Here is a 25,178-nt window from a genome sequence, read left to right on the forward strand (position 1 = left end):
GATAATTAAAAATAAAAAAAAGAACTTCACAGACTTGCTTTAGCAAAGGTGCTTAAAGCACAAAAATGCCACGCACTACTTCAAGCCAAGGTCATTTTGGCTATCATTATAGAGAAAGATTCAGATACAAATTCTCTGGATTAGAAAAAGCAATGAGTTTGGGGAGGAGAGCTAGATTAAACAAGAACCAGAATTTAGTCCTTATGCATTGCAAGTGAAGTAACGATAGAATGACCAGAGGAAACATCTTGTTGGAGGTATAGACCAACACTTGGGTTTGAAGGCAAGACTAGAAGTAATAGATTACACAATAAGAATCCAAACAAATTTAAACAGAAGCATACCATGGACCTTGCATCAAATACTTGTGACTTATGCTCTGCCGTAAAACTTCCTTGTGGAAAAGTTGACAGGAAAGGAAAACAACCATTGTTGATATAGCTTCCACTGATATTTCATATGTAATATCTCTAGAGAAATGTGGGAAAACAGAATAATAATCAGTTTGGAAAATTAACACATTGCTCTATTCTCAATAAATTGCACATTTAAAAACATTTTCAATACTATAATGAAATCCACTAAAAACTATTAAAGGGGGTATGGGTAGGAAGGCCTTTCAGAAAGACTAATACAGGATACATAAATTTGATCAGTGTACATTATATACATAAATATTACAAAAAAATTTTTGTACATTAGCTTATGCTAACTTTAAGCAATTAAAATACTAATATGTTTAACATAAACATTATGTCAAGCCAAAATATTAAACCCTTTCTTTCTCAGTCATGAGTTCTTACATTTGAGTCTGGAATCTCACTATTTTTCTACTTTCCCTAACCACCTCCTCCTGCAAAACACATCTATTTGGTAGTATTGTTGAAATCAGAAGCAGTGTTCTGCTCTGTAGACCCACTCAAGATATGTGCATTCATCTCTGCTTAGTAGTAACACAGAAAGAAATAGTCAACAATGTAAAACTGCAGAAAAGTCACAGTGTAAGCAAGAAAACAATGACTTTTGGAGCTGAAAATCTCTTTGCAATCAGAATAATGATATACTCCAAGTCTTTTTTTAATGTTCTTTTAAAATTATCTTTAAGTAGCTGTACAAAGGGGACTTCATTCAACATAACAATTTATGAGGAAAATGCATCCTTCTATTCTGCTCCTCCCTCTCTTTCAAAACCAATATTTGTTATTCTTGTTTTTAGGTGGGAGACTGGCACTTGAACCCAGTACCTGACATTTTGCCTCATTGGCTAGCGCTCTGCCAAGTGAGCCACACCTCCAGCCCCTTGCTAAACAACTTAAAGGTAACTTGACTCTAGAACTTGCCAAACTTAAAATCAACTAAATACTTTATGGAGTTACTACAGACAGAAATATGTTTTGAGCCAGACGCTGATGGCTCACACTTGTAATCCTAGCTATGCAGGAGGCTCAGATCTGATGAATGCAGTTCAAAGCCAGCCCAGGCAAGAAAGTCCATGAGACTTTTCTCCAATTAACCACCAGAAAACTGGAAGTGGAGCTGTGGCTCAAAGTGGTAAAGCTAGCTTTGAGCAAAAGAGCTCAGGGATAGAGCTCAGGCCCTGAGTTCAAGCCCCAAGACAGAAAGAAAGAAAGAAAGAGAGAGGGACAGAGGGAGAGAAGGGAAGGAAGAAAAGATGTTTTGACATTTAGTTTTACCTTGGTCTGCATTTTATAAAATGGCTTATTAAAGAATACTCAATGACCACTGTACATATGGATAGAAATATCACACTGAATCCCACTGATAAACACAAATTAGTAAATTTTAATGAAAATAAATGATTTTTTAAAGTCTTTCCATTTCCTCATGAATGGGGTTGTCATTCCTTCTACTAGATTCCATTGTGTATATGTACCACATTTTCTTGCTCTATTCATTTAATGAGGGGCATCTAGGTTGGTTCCATATTTTAACAATGGTAAATTGTGCTGCAATAAACATAGTTGTGCTGGCTGCTTTAGTGTGATCTTGTTTGTACCCAAAGAAACAAACTCTATGGTTTCACTCACTGGAAACAATTAGCACTTGTCTAGGATGGTTCTAGCAGAGGAGCACAATAGCTCAATAGCAATGTACGTATGATCACATAAGATGATCCTAAGCGAAAAGAACTACAAGACTTGGAAATAAGTGGTTTGTCTTGGTTGTTGTTATTTCCAATGCACCCTATGAAATTATGTCTTTTTCCTTTGTCTTTCTTTCCCATGGTTTTACCCTTGATGTCACTGTAACTGAGTTTGGTATAGTGAGTATTGCATGTACGTTTATTGGAACTAGGGGAGAGGAACACCAAAATGGAGAGACAAAGGGTAAAAGGTGTACCAATGCATCAGCAATACTTACAAGACAATATGCTGTGAACCAACTGTACATCTCAGGGGAAGGTGAGGAGGGAAGCAGGGAGGGGGATAGGTGGGAGAAAAACGGAAGAGGTAACAAGTTTGATAAGAAATGTACTCACTGTCTCACATATGTAATTGTAACCCCCCTGTACATTACTTTGACAATAAAAAAGTTAAAAAATATAAAATATTTTAAATTAAAAAGGAGAAATATGGTTTGATAACAAAGTATAGAAAAAGGAAAATGAAAACAGTGGGCTGTTGACAGCCACCTTTCCTGTATTTCCACAGACTAACTTCAGATACAAAGCTTATGGGAAAGGTCTACTTAGATGAGGGTCCTAGGCAAACAATGACTAGAAGAATTCAAAATTACTAAATCTCAAACCTCTTGAAAGAAGAAAGTTATAGTCTTGTTCATAGTCATAGCTAAAAGAGCCCTACAATAATAGGATTTTCTCCTTCCCTGACAACACTGTTGTTGGCAGTTTGTCTTTATTTTTCTTTCTTCCTCTTCCTCTTGCAAGTCATCCAAGCAAGACACACCCTGTAATTTCCTTATTGTTACCTTTCTATCCCTTTGCAATCCCTGGTAATACTACCCTCCACAGAGAACTGAATTATATACTTACACACAAATACTTTATGTACCTGCAGAAATCACACTGCACTCCTTTTCTCCCCCTTCTTTTTCCCTTTTCTCTTCCTCCACACTCCTTGTACTTAACACCCAAGTTCTAAATCCTAATACACTATGCATTTTCTAACCCTCTGATATATAAGAAGGTTGCACCCTTGAATATATAACATGATTAGTTGTGTAGATAATGTTACTGATGCTATTTTACTATTTGTAAGTATCTGTTTGGGTACTGAATCAGTAACTTTGTTAGTGTTGAGGTATACCTGAATAACAAAAGGGTGAAATGGCACATGAACCAGCTAATACCTATTCTTTTGAGAATATAGAACAGAGAATAATCTACCAGAAATACTTCAAGCAATAAAAACCCCAAATCACAAATTGTCTTCAAGTGAGTAAATTGAAAAATAGAAATTAAAAAACGAGAAAGCAAGAAAAATATATCCTTCTCCAAAAACTAATAATTGCACAATAAAAACTAATAATCACAATGATAGCAAAATGGAGAAACCCCATATATTGGGCTCAAAGAATTAAATGAGAAGATATTTGCAAACAACTCAAATCAAAGAGAACACAAGAGAAAAACTATGAATTCACAAAAGAATCAAATAAAATGCTAAATGCATATCTATTAAATAGTTAAATAAGCTCAAAGGGAATACAAATAAACAGCTGAAAGAGAAAAAATTCATATATGCAAATGAAGAAGTCAGTGGAAGACATGAAAAAAGATAAAGACACAGAAATTCTGGGGTGGAGGACTAAGTTCTAGAGACGAAAATGAAAGTAAAAGGCTTCTCAAGCCAAGTAGATGAGATGGAAGACAGAATTTCAGAGCTTGATGATAAAGCAAATAGAGGAGAAAATACAGAAAAGATATTAAAGGAATATGAAAGGAACTTGCAATACTTGAGGACTCTAATATTTAAAAGATCAAACTAACAAATTATGAGCACAGATGAAGAGGAGGTGCTAAAAAAGGGGCACAGGAAACTTCAAAAACAGGAGAAAATTTCCCAGATCTTGAAAAAGATCTAAGTAGAGGAGGCAAACACCCAACAAACCAGACAAGACTAGACCTTCCCCCATGACATATTATAGTTCACAAGCTGGATTCCTATCTCTGATTCTGTACGAAAATTGATTATTAAGTGAATTAAGGATCTTAATATAAGATTTGACTTTGACTCTACAACAGGAAAGAATGGGGAGAAGAGTGGAACCTATTGGCACAAGCAGTGACTTTCTGAAAAGAACTTCAGTAGCACAGCAAATAAGAGTAAGAATTGAGACATGTTAAAATAATGGATTAAAATAGGCATGTATTAAAATGGCTTATACAGAAGAAATAATTTAACTCCACAACGAAGTATGCCTTAAATTAATAGCAAGAATACAAATAACAGCAAAAGCTACAACAGAGTGTTTGTTTTTCATAAAAGATGTTAAAAACCTAATCTTAAAGGCTAGGGAATGGAGCTCACTGGGGAACACACTAACCTACAATGCACCAAGCTTGAGTTCCATTCCTAACAATATTAAAAAAAAAAACACCAATGTCCAATATTGTTATTTGTGGATAATGCTTATAGGAATAGAGCAAAAGAAAATTTAACTACACACAGTGAAAGGACACACACACACACACAGTTTTTTGAATCAAGGTGTCACTATTAAAACAAGGCTGGCCTGGAACTCAGAATCCTCCTATCTCAGTCTCCTGAGTTCTGGGATTATAGGTATGCCCTATTGAAAATGTTTTCATAAGAATGACCATCGGGGCTGGGAATATGGCCTAGTGGCAAGAGTGCTTGACTTGTATACATGAAGACCTGGGTTCGATTCCCCAGCACCACATATATAGAAAACAGCCAGAAGTGGCGCTGTGGCTCAAGTGGCAGAGTGCTAGCCTTGAGCCAAAAGAAGCCAGGGACAATGCTCAGGCCCTGAGTCCAAGGCCCAGGACTGGCCAAAAAAAAGAATGACCATCCTTATCTTATTTAGAAGGAGAGTCTCTAGTTCAGTTTCTTAAGTCTCCACAACTTCTGGCTAACCATCCAAACCTCCTACTACATCCCCTTCATCCTTGCTTATTCTGTAACATCTTCGCAGGCCTACTTTGTGGTCTTTGGATATACCAAGTACAAGCCTACCTCAAGGCTTTGCTTCTCTTACTCCCCTTGCCTAGACTGCTTTCCCATTAAATAGAACAGGTCTCTGACTTCATTTGGTTTATATTTAAATGTTCACTTCATAAGAAACTCACTCTTACAATCTTGGCTAATATTATTGTGCTTTCTACTAACCTTATTACATCATAACATTACATTATACTTATTTGTTCATGGTCTGTGTTATCCCACAAGTAGAATTCATTATTTCCAAACTATAATAAACAATAATTTATATTGTCTTCAGTATTATCTTTCTATCACTTAAAACATAGGCTAACAACACTAACCATATGTTTGTTGAATACAAATAATACCTGTATACTACCTATGCTCACAGGTGCAGAGTAACATTAACACTACTTTAGGTTACCAAAATGAAAAAAAAAAGGATTTTTGTACTAAATTTACATGACAAAAGTATCTAAAATTCCCAGCTTCCATGATTTAACATTCAGTATAAAAATTCACTAGACATCTGGGATCACAGTAACAAAACTAGTAGAAACAGCAAAAAATAATTACTCAGAGTTTGAAGCAAGGCATGGGCAAAGCAGCCAATTCCCTGATTTAATCCATTTCTATCATAAATAGTTTTGAAAATGATTGATGTTTTAAAAAATTCAGCTTCAAAATAAGGGATTCAAATTTGAGTTCTGACCATCTGGAAAAAAAAATGATATAAACAGACATCTCTGAAACAGGCATTAAAAATATTGTGTGAAGACAAACATGAATAAAATAAACTACCTGTTAATTATTGCTCCCTAGTTACTATGCTGTGTGTTTCTTCACATCTCATAAGGCTGTTATTTTTCCAGCTCACTCATCTGTCCCCTAACATCTAAGTCAGATTCATCATTCACAACTGTGAACTGGCTTCATCTTCTCCAAAAATTTCTCCTTTGACCCATGCAGTAAGTTAATGGTATCCTAGAACTTATATTCAGAACGATTCACAATGCTTTTTATAATTACAGAGTTCACATCATATGAGACAAGTAATATTTATTAAATAAAAATATTAAACTTATATTCAAAAACTACAAAACTGTAAGAAAACAGTGCTTATATGCTGAGTTAATCTATAGAAGCACATATTACTTAATTAGAATACAGAAGTAGGGCTATTTCCATTTCTAGCAGTAATGGACAGGAAATTTAGAATCATCTAAATGAAGTCACAAAAGCCCACGAGACAAAATGAGGGTGGAGAAGAACATTTTGTGAGAGTATCCAAGAGGAGCTACTGAAGTATTGTAGACACAAAATTGAAGGTACTAGGAAAAATCTAAACAGCTCAGTGTGGCACCTGAAATTTCTTTGACCCAGAGAATGTTTACTGATCTATAAGGGGTAGCTGGGAATTTGAGATTTCCTTTGACAAGCTTGAGAAACTAAAGCATAAAAACTGGAATCTAAGGGTGCAAATCCTGGAAATTTACTCTGCCAAAGGGTTGGAATCCTCAAAGGTATCTTTATCTTTACCTTGAGAGTAGAGAAGAAACAAATCAATTCTCTGTTGGACTACAAGCTTTAAATTGTCAAAGGGGCCAGAAAACTCTCCGCTGAAAATGAATATAGATGAACTGAAAGCACTCAGAAGAAATGAGAAAAGATTTTCTTTCTTCTTGGCAGAGGAAAAAAATTCATCTTTCCTTCCTCTTTAAGGAAAGATAAAAATCATCATCACCATAAAACTATTTCTGTAACTTTTCAAAGACTAAGAGACAATGAGAAATAGTCACAAAAAAAGACAAAACTACATGAACAAGAACCATCATATATCCACAGAAAAATAAGAAAACACTTTTCAATAATGATAAATATAATTGTGCTTACTATATTATGGGATAAAAGTCAAAATTCTCAAATAAAAAGTGTCTTGGAGACCTGCGAACTATATAAAGTAATAAAAGAGACCTAAAAACATTAACATCTAGAAAATAATTGAAAATTTTTGGCGAAACTTGAATTTTTTTATTTTTAAAAAATATAAGAAAGAAAAGCTCAGATTAGTCTCACCTGAAGAGAAATAAGACAACAATTTTGGCATTTGAGTTGGTTCCAGTTTAGTACTATGATAAAAAAAATTTCATAAATTTTGCTTAAGTCATTTATAGGGATATATTTTCATTTCTCTTGGGTAATACCTGAAAACAACACTGTAGACTGAGAGGAAAGGTGATAATCTGACATATGAAGCTGTTAAACATTTTCACATTTTCTCAAAGTCTTATACCATTTTATATTCTCAGGAAAAGTCAATACAAATTTTACATTTTAGAGAAGTTTTACTTTCACAGAAAGCAAATAACCTAGCCCATCTACACAGGTATAGTCTCCTGATCAAAGATATACAATTGTTACAATCAATCAACCAACACTGATACATATTATCACCTAGTCCACAGTTTACATTAAGATTTCCTCTTGGTGCAGTATATATATTTAGTTTATTGTTATTTTATTTGTTTGCTTTTTTCCAGTCCTAGTGGTTGAACTCAGGGCCTGGGCACTGTCCCTGCTTTTTCTTTTGCTCAAGGATAGCACTCTACCACTTGAGCTACAGCTCCACTTCTGGCTTTTTCTGTTTATGTGGTACTGAGGAATCAAACCTGGGGCCTCATGCATGCTAGGCAAGCACTTTGAAAGTAAGCCACATTCTCAGCCCCTTACTATTATTTTAGAGGTGATATACAGGGGGTTACAATTACATGAATCAGGTAATAAGTACATGTATATATTTTTTGACAAATGCATAATAGCATGCATTCATGTTAGAGTAGCAAATTTTTTTTAAAAAGTGGACAAATCCAAACCCTTACCTCTACTATTCATCCTTTTCTTCCTGTTCTCCTCTCTGAAATCCTAGTAACCATTTAATTATTTACTATCTCCAGTTTTGCCTTGTAGCCTTTTTAGATTAGCTTCTTTTCCCACATTAGTTTTTCAACACTTTATTGGGTCCACACTTTCCCCAGTATAAATACCTTCAGTCTTTTATTTATTTTACTGTATTTTATTTTGACACTGGGTCTTGCTATGTAGCACAGACTGGCCTGAAGATCTCTCTACAGTTCAAGTTGGTCTTGAATCCATGATCCCCCTGCCTCAATCTTTTAATTCCTGAGATTACAAGTGTAAACCACCATACCCGACTTTTTCTTTTTTTTTTTCACCAGTCTTGGGGCTTGAACTCAGGGCCTTGGTACTATCTTAGAGTTTGTTTTGCTCGGGGCTAGCACTCTACCTCTTGAGACACAGCTCCACTTCTGACTTTTTGGTTGTTTATTGGAAATTAATTTCACGGACTTTCCTGCCTGGGCTGGCTTTGAACTTTGACCTTTAGATCTCAACCTCTTGTGTAGCTAAGATTACAGGAATGAGCCATCTGTATCTGGCCCCCTTTTTATAATTGAGCTATTTTCCTACTAACAGTAAATTTTTTTTAAATCCTCAGTAACATTCTAGATACTGTGTATATCTGCCATGGTAATAATAACAAAATCACTAGAGAGAGAGTAGCTACATAATTTTATGAAGATCACTGGAGATTGCAGTGAAAATTACACTTGAAAACTACTCCTGAAATGACTCAAAGTGAAAACCTAAGTCATGATTTGTATACCTCACTTCAATCAGTCTTAGATTATATAAACAGGCCCTACATATATACATTCACATGGATACATGTATTATGTATATATAATTCAAACTGTAATGTTTGTCAAATATGCAGTACTTAAGTATCAATAATCTCAATGCAAAAATACATTATTATTGGCCTTTGAGTGTTTATCTTTACAGTTTACCTCAGTAGAATCTGAAAAATAAAGCTTATTTCAATTTCTCTATGTCCGGATAAGAATTTTAAAATTTTATTTAACATATGTGAAATTAGTAGTAAATTCAAATTTTGTATTATAGTCTGCTTTACAAGCAAAGCAGACAGAATGCTACATTGCCACATATACCCATTGTAATACTACATACATATTATTGTTACTAAATCTTTTATCAAACAGTAAAGTATTTGCCAGATAGTTCCTACGTGAGGCTTGTTTCGTTCACTTTCTGAAGTGTTGTTTGGTTTTTGTTGATCCAGGTCCTGCAGGCTCCAGAAAGTTACTCCACTCCTAGACAGAGCTCGATAAGCTGACAACATTCATTCACATGAAATCTTGTAAATGATAACAGTACCCATAAAGATTTTTATAAATCCCAGAAACAAACCAAAGCAATCGATCGATAAATGGATAATTAAAATGTATATTATGGATAAAAGAGAATACTTTTCAGTAAAAAACAAAAAACAAGTTCTGGTATGTGTGACAATATACATGCACCATGAATGAATATAAAGAAGGGAGGGAGAAAGAAGGTGAGGGAAAGAAAAAAAGGAAAAGGAAAGGAAAAAGCCAACAAAAATTCTATAATTTTTCATTTATATAAAATTGCCAAAATAGGCAAATCCACAGGAATTGAAAGATGTTTGTTAACAGGAGCAAGGGGGCTAATGGGGACAAAGAAAGCTTGTGGTTATGGAATTTTCTTTAAGGTCACAAAATGTCCCAGAATAGTGAAGGCTTTACAACTTTGTGAATATACTGAAAATCACTGAGTTGTATATTTTGAAAAGGCAAATTTTAGGGTATTTATGTCTCAAAAAAGGTTTTAAGAAACAAAAAGAAAATACTCTATATGTTGGTTTACAAAGACTTCCCAGACAGACAGTTTAAAAAGTGCTAACTTCAAAATTATATGTAAGCTGGGTGCCAGTGAGTGGCTCACATCTATAATCCTAGCTACTCAGGAGGCAGAGATCTGAGGACGGCAGTTCGAAGCACAGTCCAGGTAGGAAAGTCCATGGGGCTCTTACCGCACCAAAAAAAAAAAAGGAAAAAAAATCAGAAGTGAAACTGTGGCTCAAGTGGTAGAGCACTAGCCTTAAGAAAAAATGAAGGAGCTGGGGATATGGCCTAGTGGCAAGAATGCTTGCCTCGCATACATGAAGCCCTGGGTTCAATTCCCCAGCACCACATATACAGAAAATGGCCAGAAGTGGCGCTATGGCTCAAGTGGCAGAGAGCTAGCCTTGAGCAAAACAGAAGAAGCCAGGGACAGTGCTCAGGCCCTGAATCCAAGGCCCATAACTGGCAAAAAAAAAAAGAAAGGAAAAAAGAAAAAATGAAGATCAGGGACAGCACCCAAGCCCTAGGACTGGCACATAGGCACATACACACACAAAATTAAATGTAAAGTTTCCTACCTTTCTGTGAAAACAGGATGAAATAAGAATCTACTCTCTCTCTCTCTCTCTCTCTCTATATATATATATATACATATATATGCATAAAGATTTTTATGAAAAGCAGAAGAAACTAAACTAAGAATCATAGTTAATTATAGAGGCAAGCTAAGTATGGTAGAGTATGCCTGTATTCCCACCAGTAGGAAGGCTGAGGCAAGAGGATTGTTAGGTTCAAGGTCAGCATCAGCCACACAGCAAGACCTTATCTTAAAAGAAAACAAAAATTATGGCGGCAAAGGGGAAGGCTACAAAGACTGAAGACAAAGATGAGAGGAAGACATTGAAGTACATTTTTATCAGTCAAGACTTTAGACCACACACATGTATAATCTATATAAATATTAAACTACTTGGGGCTGGGGATATGGCCTAGTGGCAAGAGTGCTTGCCTCATATACATGAAGCCCTGGGTTCAATTCCCCAGCCCCACATAGATAGAAAACGGCCAGAAGTGGTGCTGTGGCTCAAGTGGCAGAGTGCTAGCCTTGAGCAAAAAGAAGCCAGGGACAGTGCTCAGGCCCTGAGTCCCAGGCCCAGGACTGGCAAAAAAAAAAAAAAAAAAAAATTAAACTACTCAAAAACTAAAAGTAGAAAGTGCTATAAATGTTAAAGACTAGTAGATGAATGGATCAAGAAAATGTGGTATATATACATAATGGAATTCTATCCCTCCATCAGAAAGAATGGTATCACCCCATTTGTAAGGAAATGGAAAGACTTGGGAAAAAATCAAATTAAGTGAAATAAGCCAGACCCAAAGAAACATAGGTTCCATGGTTTCCCTCATTTGTAATAATTAGTATATATCCAGGATAGTTCTAGCAGAGAATCACAATAGCTCAAAAGCTACGTATATGTAACCATATAAAACGATGCTAATCTAAATGAATTTCATTTGTTTTTCTTTGGTTTATCCTCTGTTGTCACTCTTTTTTATTTCAGTGCCCTTTGTCTTGTATATAAGTTAAGCTGATTTGGGGATAGGGAAGGGAAATCACAGAAATGGTGAGACAAGGGACAAAGGGTGAACCAATGCAACATGATACTCACAAGACACTATATAGGAAATGAACCTTACAACTTGGGGGTGTGGAGCCAGGGGAAAGGGAGAAAATGAGGGAGGGGGTAACAATATTCAACAATAATTGTACTAATTTCCTGTCTTATGTAGCTGTAACCCTTCTGAACATCACCTTTACAATTAAAAAAAGAAGTACACATACCACACACTAAGAACTCAAACTACTAAGGAGAAAATTTTAAAGTTCTAAATAAATGTTCATGGATAAGAAATTTGTTTAAAATGTCAAAAGCTGAACTTGCACCAATTAAAATATGATGACACATTGAAAAAAGAGAGTGAAATAAAAATTATTTTGTATTTTGCATGAAATTATAACTCATACAAATAAGAGACTCCAAGTGTAAATGTTTTAAGTTGAAGAATATTTCTTTTGTTGTACATTGTTTGCTGTTGTCAGTGTTTTAAATAATAGGCCTAGTAGCAACATATGCTAGTACTATGTTGCTAAATACTTTTCTGCAATATAAATCTTAAATATATATTACCTTCCATATCTGTTTCAAGTGGTCCAACCACTTGAACATAGCTTAACCAACTACTAGAAACCTTATTATTTGGAAATGCTTACTGTCTGTGTATTTCAGTTCATTCTGAAAAATGCAATCCCATAAAATGTTCAAGTAGAGACTTCTCTATTAAAACAAAACAAAAGGGGCTGGGGATATGGCCTAGTGGCAAGAGTGCTTGCCTCCTATGCTCAGGCCCTGAGTCCAACCCCCAGGACTGGCAAAAAACAAAACAAAACAAAAATAATACGATCATTCAAAATCACATTATGGTATATTGTAGTTGTTGACTCAAAATCAGGACCTGTTTCTTAGTTCCCTATTAACTCTGTTCATTTCAACAGTTTCTCTGGGTCCCTCTGTAAATGAGGACACCAGAAAAGATTATCTTTTTTTTTTTTTTTTTTTTTTTGGCCAGTCCTGGGCTTGGACTCAGGGCCTGAGCACTGTCCCTGGCTTCTTTTTGCTCAAGGCTAGCACTCTGCCACTTGAGCCACAGCATCACTTCTGGCCATTTTCTGTATATGTGGTGCTGGGGAATTGAACCCAGAGCCTCATGTATATGGGGCAAGCACTCTTGCCACTAGGCCATATCCCCAGCCCCCAGAAAAGATTATCTTTAATGTTATTTCCTACTGTAACTTTCCATACTATTACAAAAAAAGGATTCTAGGTAATGTTAGATTTTCTGTGGGAAAAAAATACAAATTTTAACTGGGTTACTTGAAGCCTCAAGTAATCAGAGAAATGAATCAGATAGGCCAATACTTGAAAGAAACAAAATTCTACTATGTTAAATGTGGTGGCTTTTAAAAGATGAAAAATACTTTAAGCTAACAGATCTTTCTTGTTTTAATGTCCTTTTATAATCTCCACATTTTTATTATGCAATCACCAAAACAAAGTTAACTTTAGTGGTGCTTTGGCTGTCACTTACTCCCAAGAACTTTCCACCATCTGGTCTGGAAATGTCCTAGAACCAACTACTGTTGGAGCAAGTTATTAATTTCATGTGAAGAAAAAAGACAGGCGCCATGAACTTGTACTACTCTGGTAGGAAGAGTGGAACACTTGGATAAAGACAAAAGCCATCATGAAATGGGTGTTAGTGTTGGCTAAGACCAAGTCAATGAACACAGAGGGAAAAAACATGCTCCTTTGACTTGCTATTGGATAAGAAACCTGATGGTACTGTAAATGGAACATCAGTTTAATAAAAACAACATACAAGTTCAAAGAATTAAGTCCAAAATTTAGAAATGTCAATGGCATGCCAACATGGAGATTGACTTCCAAAAGTCAAATATAAGCAGACTAAAAAAGGAGTACTACATATTATAGATATTATCAATAATAATAATAATGACTAGTTTTTAAAAAGTTAATTAAATGAAAGACATAGTAATATTTCAAACCAGGGACTGAACACAGGGGCTGGTCATGCTATGCCCATGCCCTACCAATGAGCTACTCACTCCAGCCCTTATAAAGGTTTTCTTTTTTTTCTTGGTTGGGGGGGGGGGGGCGGTGAACAGTTGTGCCGGGCGCTGTCTCTGAGTTCTTTTGATTAAGGTTAGCACTCTACCACTTTGACCCCGAGCTCCACTCCTGGTTTTGGGGTGGTTAATTGTAGATGAGTCTCACAGGGACTTTTCTGCCAGGCCTGGCAGATTCTGGCTTCGAATCAAATCCTCAGATCTCAGCCTCCTGAGTAACTAGGATTACAGGCCTGAGCCACTTGAGACAGGCTCTTACAAAAGTTTTAACAGCCAGGCATCAGTGGTTCATACCTGTAAAAATCCTAACAACTCAGAAAAATGAGATCTGAGGATCATGGTTCAAAGCCAGCCCAGGTACAAAAATACTTGAGACTCTAAAGAGTAAACCTCCAATCAATCACCAAAAAGCCAGAAGTGGAGCTGTGGCTCCAGTGGTAAAGCACTAATTAGTCTTGAGCAAACAAGCTCAGGGACAGCACCTAGCTCTGAATTTAAGCCCCAGGACCCACACAAAACAAACAACAACAACAAAAACCTAAGGGGGTAGACTCCAGAAACACAAACATCTAGTATACGATTACATATTTTTTCAAATACTATAAAATATCTTAAATGTTAAAACATAACAACAAACCTTTCTTTAAATAAAATAAAGATCAAAACAATGAAGGTATTTTCAGCTAGCTTGGTAATGCATATCTGTAATTCCAGCCACTCAGGAGGCAGAAATCTGGGGGATATTGGTTTAAGGCCAAAAGGCAAAAGGCAAAAGGCAAAAAAAAAAAAAAAAAAAAAAAAATTAACAACACTCAATCCAAGAAATAGCTGAAGTGTAGGGGGGAATGGCTGGGGATATGGCTCGAGCAGAGAGAGCCTCTTTAGCAAAATGTGAAGCTCTGTGTTCAAATCCTGGTACCTTAAAAAATTGTTTTTCATTGATACACTGATGATAATGTATTAAATATACTAATACTGTAACAATTATAGAATCTGAGTGGGTGTCTGGGTAACCAGAGGATACAAGATACTGGGACTTAAAACAGATGTTGAAACTTCACAGAAGTTATAAATGTTAGAAATGGTTTTTAAATAGCCATATGCTGATAACAACATCTGAGTTCACAAGGGACCACACACATTATGAGACTCTATACGATTATAATAAACTGACAAATTCTATCACCTACAGATGGTGTGGTCACTGTAACACAGTGCAACACATTATTTGTGTGTTTGCAGTCATGTTGCTGAAAACCTACTATGCTGCCATTCCTATCAAACTATAGTACAAACAATCCAAACAATCATGTACAGAACCTAATATTTGATAATCAATAACAAAAAATTACTTTCTAGTTTATGCTCCTACCATACTTTTATTGTTAGCATGTGCTTCTACTTAATAAGGACTATTAAATTATTATATAACAATATTATTATACATAATAAAGAACAATAATACAATATATAGTATAATAATATAGTATAATATAATATAAACGGATTTTTTTTTGCCACTCCTGGAGCTTGAACTCAGGGCCTTGGCTCTGTCCCTTAGCCTCTCTGTGCTCAAGGCTAGCACTCTACCACTTGAGCTGTAGCGCCATTTCTGACTTTCTCTGTTTATGTGGTACTGAGGAATCGAACCCAAGGATACATGTATGCATTCTAACACTAAGCCACCTTCCCAGGCCTATACAATGTTAAATTATTATGCAATAATTTGTTGTGTGACTGGCAATCACACCTCATATCTCCTGTGTTTACTACATTTACTGAATGCAAGAGGCAGAACTAAGCAAGTGATTTATACCATGTTTAAGTACACTCTATGATGTTCTGTATCCTGTTGTTAGGAACACACAACTGTGTAAGATGAGGTGATTAACCTCACTCATAATGGAAACCACAATGTGAATTCAGTTTTTAATTTACAAAACTGAAAATAATAAGTTGTGGCTACTTTCTTTTTTATTCTTAGCTGGTATATAATTATTATATAGATTCATGGGAAATGGTATAACATTATACATTCATCAAATCAATGTATAATGATCAAATAAGGGTAATTTGCATATCTATAACTTCAAACACTTAATGTTTCTGTGTTTCGAACATTCAAAATCTTCTCTTTTACCTTTTCTGAAATGTCAATTATGATCACCTTACTATGTTACAGAACTCCAGAACTTAATCCTCCTGTGACTGATTTTTTTACTTATTACATTGCCCTGTCTCCTCTCCACCATGCTTCCTAGCCTCTAGTAACCATTAATCTCTACTTCTATGAAATCAACTTAAACACAGCAAATGGCTATAGTAAGAGGAAGTGTGCAAAGAGGCAGAGATAGGTAAGAGGAAACTAATGGATATTAAATTATCAACTTCTCTATATGTGAGTTCTTCTCTAAATTCATGCAATTCAATTATTATATTTGAAATATTTCAAAATTAGGCATCTTTTTTAAGTGACAATTGGAAGATCAGACAAAATGAACCCAGAACTTCCCACATACAAAGCACACACTACACCACTGAGCTATACCATCAGTTTTTACCTCAAATCAAAATGAGAAAACTGAGGCCTGGAGTCATGTTGCTAGTCAGATAAAACTATATCTTCAACTTTATCTTCTGTGTCCAGAATTTGTAAATATTTTTCTGCTGTGTAATATTTGAATCTTCAACTTTATCTATTGTGTGCAGAATTTGTAAATATTTTTCTGCTGTGTAATATTTCAATAATTATTAACAATAATCAATTAAGCATCCATGAACCATCTCAGCACTTATCTTGTAATGTCAGCACTACGGTACTGAATATATTTTGATCAGATTTCATCAATAAATATGAAATGATTCACATATTTAAAAAATAACGATTCCTCTTCCCAAGGCACCAGACATCAATTTTCTAACTAAAAAGCTATAATTACTATCTTGGTATACAAAAATTTGTAATCTGTAATTCAGCACCTTTATGTTGTAAATTCCTGATTCACATAGGAAGCTGTACTAGCTTTGGCTACCTCCCGCCCTTTATTAAGGCTGGATTTGGCAAAGAGATTGATAATGTGTAGGGCTGGAACAAGACATTTCCTCAATATCCCAACAGTTAGGTTCATCATAGCCCTCAATACATTCACTCTTGTCTGGCAACTAGAAACGTCGTAAAGAAACCATTCATGACTTTTCAGCTACCTACTTCACCATTACCATCCAACTTTTCCACAATAAAATATTTAAACACTATAGGTAGGTAAGAATATAATGTACTATATTTTAGCAATTATGTTAATATATAGAATTGATCTGGGTGCTATCCTTCAGCTTTCCCTTAAGGCCCATGTTCTATGTCCTTTAGTTTTCCCTCAAGGCCCATGTTCTATCACTTGAGCCACACCTCAATTTCTGACTTTTTGTCATTTATACTTAGAGATGGGAGTCTTACCGACTTTTCTGCCTAGGCTGTCTTCAAACAGCAATCATCAGATCTCAGCACACTGAGTAGCTAGGATTATAAGCATGAGCCACTAGCTAATACATGGAATTTTGTAAATAAGATTTTCAGCTGGGCGCTGGTGGCTCATGCCTGTAATCCTAACTACTCAGGAGGGTGAGATCTGAGGATTGTGGTGCAAAGCCAATACGGGCAGGAAAGTCCATAGACTCTTACCTCTAATTAACCACCAGAAAACTAGAAGCACTGCTGTGACTCAAACTGGTAGAGTGCTGCTAGCATTGAGCAAAACAGCTCAGAGACAGTGCCCAGGCCCTGAGTTCAAGCTCTATGACAAACAGGAAAAAAAAAATTTAATCAATTTCATCCTTCTCTGAAAATATCCAAAATAGATTTTAAAGAAAGTTGTATTATTATAGCTTAATAAATTGAAAACTCTAAGATAATTGAATCTTCAGTCCTGTAACATTTAAATCTTTGTGACATCAAAAAGCATAGCTTTTCTAGCTCTATTTTTTAACCAAATTACTGTAATCAAATTAAAGGAATATTATGATTATCTAAAAACTTAGCTCTCCTAAGAGGTCCCTACCCAGCTCCTTCCTGTTTCTTCTATAATATAGCTACTGCTAATCATTACAACTCTGTTATGCTTTGGATATAAAATGCTCCCAAAGGTTCATGTGTTGAAGGCTTGGTCCCCAGCTGGTGGTGCTATTGAGAGGTGTATGGATCATCAATGAATTAATCCACTGATGTGTTCGTATTTCAATAGGTTATTAGGAGCTAGATCTTAGACAGAAGAAGTAGACCAATGGTGGTGTCCCTGTGAAAGGCATATCACATCTCCAGCCCTTTTCTCTCTGTTTTCTGAAAGCTAGGGGGTAAGTAGCTTTGCTCTACTATGCAGGCCTCACCCTGATGATCTGCTTTGCCATAGGCCCACAGAGATTAATTAAAACCTCTAAAAAGAAAAAAATAAGTTTTTCTTTGATTGAGCTGATTTGTCTTAGGTTATTTTGTCAGAGACAGAATATGACAGACTCCAAATGGCAGTTATCAACTGTTCTTCTTGTAAGAAGTTACCTTTACTGTGTCATCTCTAAGATCTTTAAAAGTCATAGATTTCCATATTCATTGCCTAGTACAATATGTGTATATAGAACATTCACATATTTGAGAATAAGCCTAATTAAAAAGAAATTATACGATGAAGAGACAATCTGTAGGCAACAGAAATACAAAGCCACTGGTCCCTAAATGAAATATCCCTAATTATTCAGCATGTATAATCAATTAATCTATCATTTCCTTACATATGATTTAAGATGATTTGACTTCTAGTAGCTCCTTTCTATTTCAAATTTCAGTAAATCGCTTAGTTGTAATAAAATGTGCCCATAACAAAGAGCCACAACACTTTGCAATGGAATATGTCTTAGCACAAGAGTACATTTCTGTATAGACGATACTATGAACACTAAGAAATAGGCCAAAATGCTTATAGCACAGTGAATAAACTGAAGCCCCAGAAAGTTACTCAACAAGAATTTCTCTGGCTACCACCATGTACAGGCACAAAGTTACTCAATGAGAATTTCTCTGGCTACCATCATGTACAGGCTAGTCTGAGTAAGAGGTATTTAGTGGTGAATAAAACAAACAGTAGCACAAGAAGCATACTACCTGTGCTGGACAAGTAGAGTCAAACTATTCAAACAGATACACAAGCCCCCAAAAAGCACAGTATTGGCAACTGATTACAAAAATAGCATTTTAATGGAGGTATAACTAATGGAAAAACTAGAAATAGTTTTCTTAGATTAAATTACAGTTAAAAACAGGCAAATCAAGGCCAAGGTAAGAACAACTGAGCACCGGTCCTTAAAGAGTTCAGATTAAGTGATCCCAGAGGGGAAGGGCCATTCTGAGCAGACCTCACATGGACCAGTACTAAAGAGGAGGAGAGCATGTATGCAATAAGAACTCTATCATATACAACTAAAAGTGACAGCCTGGCTAGAAGCAAGAGCATCACAAACAGAAAAAAAGATAAGGACTGAAATCTAGTTCAATTCCTCAAAAAAACTTCTGCTCAATAAAACAAACTTACAAGCAGTCTTTCAAATATAAATACAGTATGGACCCTATATAACATAAATATGGCCCCACTACTGAGTTGATTCACTCAACCACTGAGTTGATTCACACAGGTCTCATTCAATCCTCATAGTGTCACTGTGAGAAGCAATAGTGTCACAAATTTTACATGTTGGGTTTTCAGCTCTGGCTCACCTAATTGTATTCTTTCTATTATACTCTATAACACTATCTCGGGAGGAAATACCTTTACTTTATTCTGCTTCCATTTTGTTCTTTTTTTTTTTTTTTTTTGGCCAGTCCTGGGCCTTGAACTCAGGGCCTGAGCATTGTCCCTGGCTTCCTTTTGCTCAAGGCTAGCACTTTGCCACTTGAGCCACAGCACCACTTCTGGCCGTTTTCTGTATATGTGGTGCTGGGGAATTGAACCCAGGTCCTCATGTATACGAGGCAAGCTCTCTTGCCACTAGGCCATATCCCCAGCCCCCATTTTGTTCTTTGAAATCACAAAGAAGGTGAAAAAAGAGACAAGGGGGAGAAGGTATAAGCAAGGCCTTTGGAAGACTCACTTAAATTCTCATGGGATCAATCCAATGACAATGAAAACGGTCAAATCACAACAAACCCATTTATTTTTATTTTAAATACATAAATGCTAATATATAAAGGTAAGAGAAGATCTGTGAAAGATGTCCAATCTAATTTTGAAGACCGATATCTCTAAGAACTAACATTTTATCAAGAAATCCTAAATATTAGAGAAACAGCGGCCACTAACTATATTAGAAAATTTCACTACAAAAAACTGTACAAATATCACCATATATGTTCTTAAACATACATATATTATGTCCTTAAAATTCACTCTGCTTTCAATTTTAATAGAATGATTTAATAGTGTCTCATAAGAAACATTGAAGCCAGTTTTAAATTACTCTCTGTAGCTACTAAAATTAGATTCCTTATGTTTCACTTGCTAATTTAGCACAGGTACACCAATGGTAAGTGTGAAACATTTATAGTGAAACTGATGATGTTTCACAAGTTGAGAGCATTCCAGTTTTAATGAATTAATTTAATTATAAATTGCCCTGTAATACTGCACTATGGTTAAAGTTCATGAAACATTTGAGGAGTTGGTTTCACATGGAAACTGTAACCAAGACAAACCTTCTTGTAGTTTGGAGTTCCAAGAACATTAAATCATACAAAATTGTTTCAGCAGCTGGTTAAAGCTGAGTGTACATAATACAAGACATCTGGTTGTCTCTGCATTTTCAGTTCATTTAAAAAGTATAAACACATTAAAACAGTGAAATGTTTGATGTATTGCAACCCTGTCTGCTTACATTTCAAGAATGTCTAAGTAGCTGCTCCGTTCATTGTGCTCCCAGCTTATTTACTATTAAAAGGTATTTACTGGGCTGGGAATATGGCCTAGTGGTAGAGTGCTTGCCTTGTATACATGAAGGCTTGGGTTCGATTCCTCAGCACCAAATATACAGAAAAGGCCAGATATGGAGCTGTGGCTCAGATGGCAGAATGCTAGCCTTGAGCAAAAAGAAGCCAGGGACAGTGCTCAGACCTTGAGTTCAAGCCCCAGGACTGGCAAAAAAAGGTATTTACTATTTCCATCCCTATTAATTCCACCAAAACATTTTATAAAGTGGACATGTACTAATTGCTGATTTTTTTCTTTTTTTAAATGTTACTACAAGAAGCTTTTTTTTGAGATGAGATCTCACTGCCCAGGCTTGCCTCCCTATCTCAGCCTCCTGAACGCTGGAATTATAAATGTGTATCTGTATACCACAATGCCAGATTACAAGTGTAATTTTTTTTCTCTCAAGACTAGCACTCTACCACTTGAGCCACAACACCACTTCGGGCTTTTTCTGTGTATGTGGTACCAAGGAATTGAACCTAGGGCTTCATGTATGCTAGGCAAGCACTCTACCACTAGGCCAAACTCCTGGCCCCTATAAGTGTAATTTTAAAAATTAAATGAGTAAGATATACTAGGTGCCAGTGGCTCACACCTATAATCCCAGCTACTCAAGAAAATAAGAACTGAGGCTCATGATTCTAGGCCAGCCCAGGCAGGAAAGCCCATGAGGCTTCTGTATCCATTTCAACACCAAAAGCTAGAAGTAGAGCTGTGGCTCAAGTAGTAGAGCACTAGCCTTGAGCAAAAAAGCTAGGAGCAGTACCCAGGCCCCAAGTTCAAGCCCAGGACTAGTGCAAATATGCACGTGCACATACACACAGTAATATACAAAGCATTCCACCCACTAAAATAAGGATATAGCACACTGTACATGAATCTTCTCTCTCATCTGAATATATGTAACAGAAACCTAATTATAGTGGCTTAACCAAGAGTTTTTCTCAGGTAAAGGATCCTGAGCAGTTAGAATAGCTTCACAGCATCATCAATATCCCACAATCCTGAGACACTATTCTTCACAGTGGCACTCATATTTGTAGTTTCAAGATGGTCCAAGCACTGTTTTCACATTCCAGAGAAGGAAGGAAGGGCAAGGAGCAAAAGGACTTCAGGTATTATGCTCTGTGCATTGATGCCTGCTTACACAGTATACTGCAGTGACACAAATTATGTCCAGGGCCATATGACGTTACCAAAGTGTCTGAAAACTAAGCTGGACACACTGCCATCCCAAGAAATACCAGAATTTCATTCAAAGGGAAGAAATAAAGGGATATCATGCATGAAATAGTTCTGTCTGTCATGAAACCTTAACTTTAGTGGGAAGTTGTCCCCCATTCCCTTCCCTAACAGTTAATTCCTAATTAGCTCTGACTTCTAGCCTGCATATAACCACAGGAATTGGTGCTTCTCCTTCTAAAAAAAACTGTTAAATTCTGGATTCATGTACAACAGAAGTCAGGAGGCCATTTTTCAAAAATGTCTCTTTCCTTTTTGGGCCAGAGATAAATAGGCTATTTCCAAACATATCCTCGTATGGTTTATTTTATAACTCTTGGGCTGGGAATGTGGCTTAGTGGTAGAGTGTTTGCCTAGCATGCATGAGGCCCTGGGTTTGATTCCTCAGAACACATAAGCAAAAAATAAATACAGAAAATAACTTGAAAAATATATATTCCCACTGTAGCTACTGAGGAGGCTGACGCAGGAGAATTACAGTTTGAGGCCAGCCTAGGGAAGACAGCAAGATCTCATCTCAAAAAACAAATCAATTGATTAAAAAATTAAACATGTATTCTCAATAGTGGTACAAAACTGGTTTATTAGAGATGAAAAACTTCACAGATACCATAATGGTTTGGGAAAAGGGCCCCAGGGCACTCACAGGTAATTCAGTATGGAAGAAGATAAATGGTGAAAGAAATACCTAGCAAGGTTGCTCAAGAAGAATATTTTTTACTTGCTTTTCAAGTAACAAACGAGATGGACATTTTGAATCACATAGGAACTACACTGAGTGACACTGACAGAAACCCAGTTACAGTAGCATAAACAAATAAGGGTCTATTTTTGTCAAATGAGAAGTCCAGAGTGAGGGAAGGGGACTGTTGTTGACTTTGGTTCAGCAATCCAATGACATCAAAGCAGAATTTTCTGTGAGATTCCTGGCTCGTGGTGCCAAGATGAGTATGAAACTCTATAAAGACCTTGTCCACATGCTAGATGGAAGGAAAAAGACTTGTAAGGAACAAAAAAATGGCCAGGTACAATGATGGACCCTTGTACTCCCAGTGATGTGGGAGGTAGAAGTAGGAGGTAGGCCAGCCCAGATAAAAGGGTGTGATCCTCTAAGACATAAGACAAAACACACACACACACACACACACACACACACACACACCTAAAAGTAAAAAAGAATAAAGTGTACAATACTTGCCTAGTAAGCACGAGGCTCTAAGTTCATTCCTCAGTACCACCAAGCAGAGGAAAAAAGAAAAAATAATAAGAAGGCAGTTCTCTGTAACAAGCTTTGCTCGAAAGTCTCATTGGAGGACCTCCTCTTACATCTCAATGAGCAAACCTAGCTTCAAAGAAAGCTGTAAACAGAAATCTGTCCTCTCTAAAAGCAAATAAAAAACAACAAGGCAGAAAGAAAAGGAGAACAAATCTTGGGTGGTCAAGTAGCTGTGTCTATAATACATAGATCAGACACAATTGTTTCTTTCTCTGATTTCAAAAGATTTGAAAGTTTTTGTTTTCTTTTTTGCCAGTCCTAGGGCTTAAACTAAGGGGCCTGGATGCTGTCCCTGAGCCTCTTTGTGCTCAAGGATAGTGCTCTATCACTGGAGTCACAATGCTACTTCCAACTTTTTCTGAGTAGTTTACTGTAGATAAGAGTCTCACAGACTATCATATGTGTATACTAATTGTTACAAATGAGGGAAACCATGCAGCCTATGTTTCTTTGGGTCTGGCTTACTTCACTTAAAAAAATAAGATGTTTTCCAAGTCTTTCCATTTCCTCTTGAATGGGGTGATGTCATTCTTTCTGATGGAAAAATAGAATTCCACTGCATATATATACCACATTTTCTTGATCCATTCATTTACTAAGAGGCATCTCGGTTGGTTCCATATTTTAGCTAAGTAATGCTACAATGAACATAGTTGTCCGGTAGCTTTATTGTGGCCTTGTTTGCGATCATTTGGGTAGTGCCCAGGAGTGGGAATGGGGGTCATAGGGGAGCTCTATGTTTAATCTTTTCAGAGTGGTTGAACAAGTTTCCATTCCCAGGATCATAATAGCCCAATATCTAGCTTTCTCTCTCTATACATATGAGACCATATAAAATGATGCTAATTGAAATGAACTCCATAATATGGAAACAAGAGTTTTTTTATAAAGTGTACTGTTTGCAGTTACTTCTTTTTTCTTTCATTCTTTCCCCCTCTGATATATTCCCTGTGATCACAGTTTCTGTTGTGGTCTTGTATATAAGTTTATCTGATTTGGGGAATGAATGGAAATCACAGAAATGGTGGGACAAAGGGTGAACCAATGCAATAGCTATACTCACTAGATACTATGTTGGAAATAAACTTTATAACTTAGGGGGAAGGGAATGAGGGGGAGGGAAAGCAGGAGAAAAGAAGGAGGGGGTAATGCTATTCTAAAAGAAATGTACTCATTACCGTATTTATCCCTCCCCCCATAAAAACAAAAAACGTCTCATGGACTTGCCTACTGACTTGTAACCATGGTCCTCAGATCTCAGCCTCCTGCGTAGCTAGGATTACCAGTGTGAGCGACTGGCACCTGGCTCTGAAAGTTATTACAAAATTCAACTTAGGGGCTGGGAATGTGGCTTAGTGGTAGAGTGCTTGCCTACCATGCATGAAGCCCTGGGTTCAATTCCTCAGCACCACATATTTAGAAAAAGCCAGAAGTGGTGCTGTGGCTCAAGTGATAAGAGTGCTAGCCTTGAGCAAAAAGAAGCCACAGACAGTGCTCAGGCCCTGAGTTCAAGCCCCATGACTGGCAAAAAAAAAAAAACACCCAAAACCCAAATATATATATATATATATATATATATATATAAAATTTTACATATATATATGTGTTTTGTCTTGATTATAGATCCTAAACATTACTAGGAAAAAGAGATAGAAGAATTTCATGATGTTCTCTCCAATATGCAGAAATTAGATCTAAAAGACACTATTTATCATATGATAAATTATATAGGATTTTAGATACTCACAGTAAGATCAAAAGAGAATACTCTTAGGAGAGAAACACAAAGGTACAGTGTGTATGTGCCTCTTCATATTTATACTATGTATATATTTTAATTTTTAATTTTTTGGTTTTTTGCCAGTGCCTGAGCACTGTCCCTGGCTTCTTTTTTTTTGCTCAAGGCTAGCACTCTACCACTTGAGCCACAGTGCCACTTCTGGCTTTTTCTATATATGTGGTGCTAAGGAATAGAACCTAGGGCTTCATTAAAAAATTTTTTTGATGATTCTGTCTTCTTTTCTTTATGTATGGTGTATTCAAGTGTGTATCTTC

General features: G+C 36.2%; 1 protein-coding gene and 1 long non-coding RNA gene across 4 annotated transcripts in view; one reads left to right on the plus strand and one right to left on the minus strand.

Annotated features, from left to right (window-relative positions):
- Positions 1-25,178, minus strand: part of Dym (dymeclin) — a 276,321-nt gene that overhangs the window by 189,881 nt on the left and 61,262 nt on the right. For all 3 annotated transcript variants that reach the window (XM_048363482.1, XM_048363481.1, XM_048363480.1), the window contains one exon: positions 345-470. In XM_048363482.1, the coding sequence (XP_048219439.1) occupies positions 345-470 (126 nt within the window). The remainder of the gene's footprint in view (positions 1-344; positions 471-25,178) is intronic.
- LOC125364065 lies at positions 18,396-19,216 on the plus strand. The gene is made up of 2 exons (XR_007213405.1): positions 18,396-18,630; positions 18,684-19,216. It is a non-coding gene; the product is annotated as an uncharacterized LOC125364065 (long non-coding RNA).

The sequence above is a fragment of the Perognathus longimembris genome, chromosome 15, assembly GCF_023159225.1.
Source record: "Perognathus longimembris pacificus isolate PPM17 chromosome 15, ASM2315922v1, whole genome shotgun sequence".
NCBI classification, from domain to species: Eukaryota; Metazoa; Chordata; class Mammalia; order Rodentia; family Heteromyidae; genus Perognathus; species Perognathus longimembris.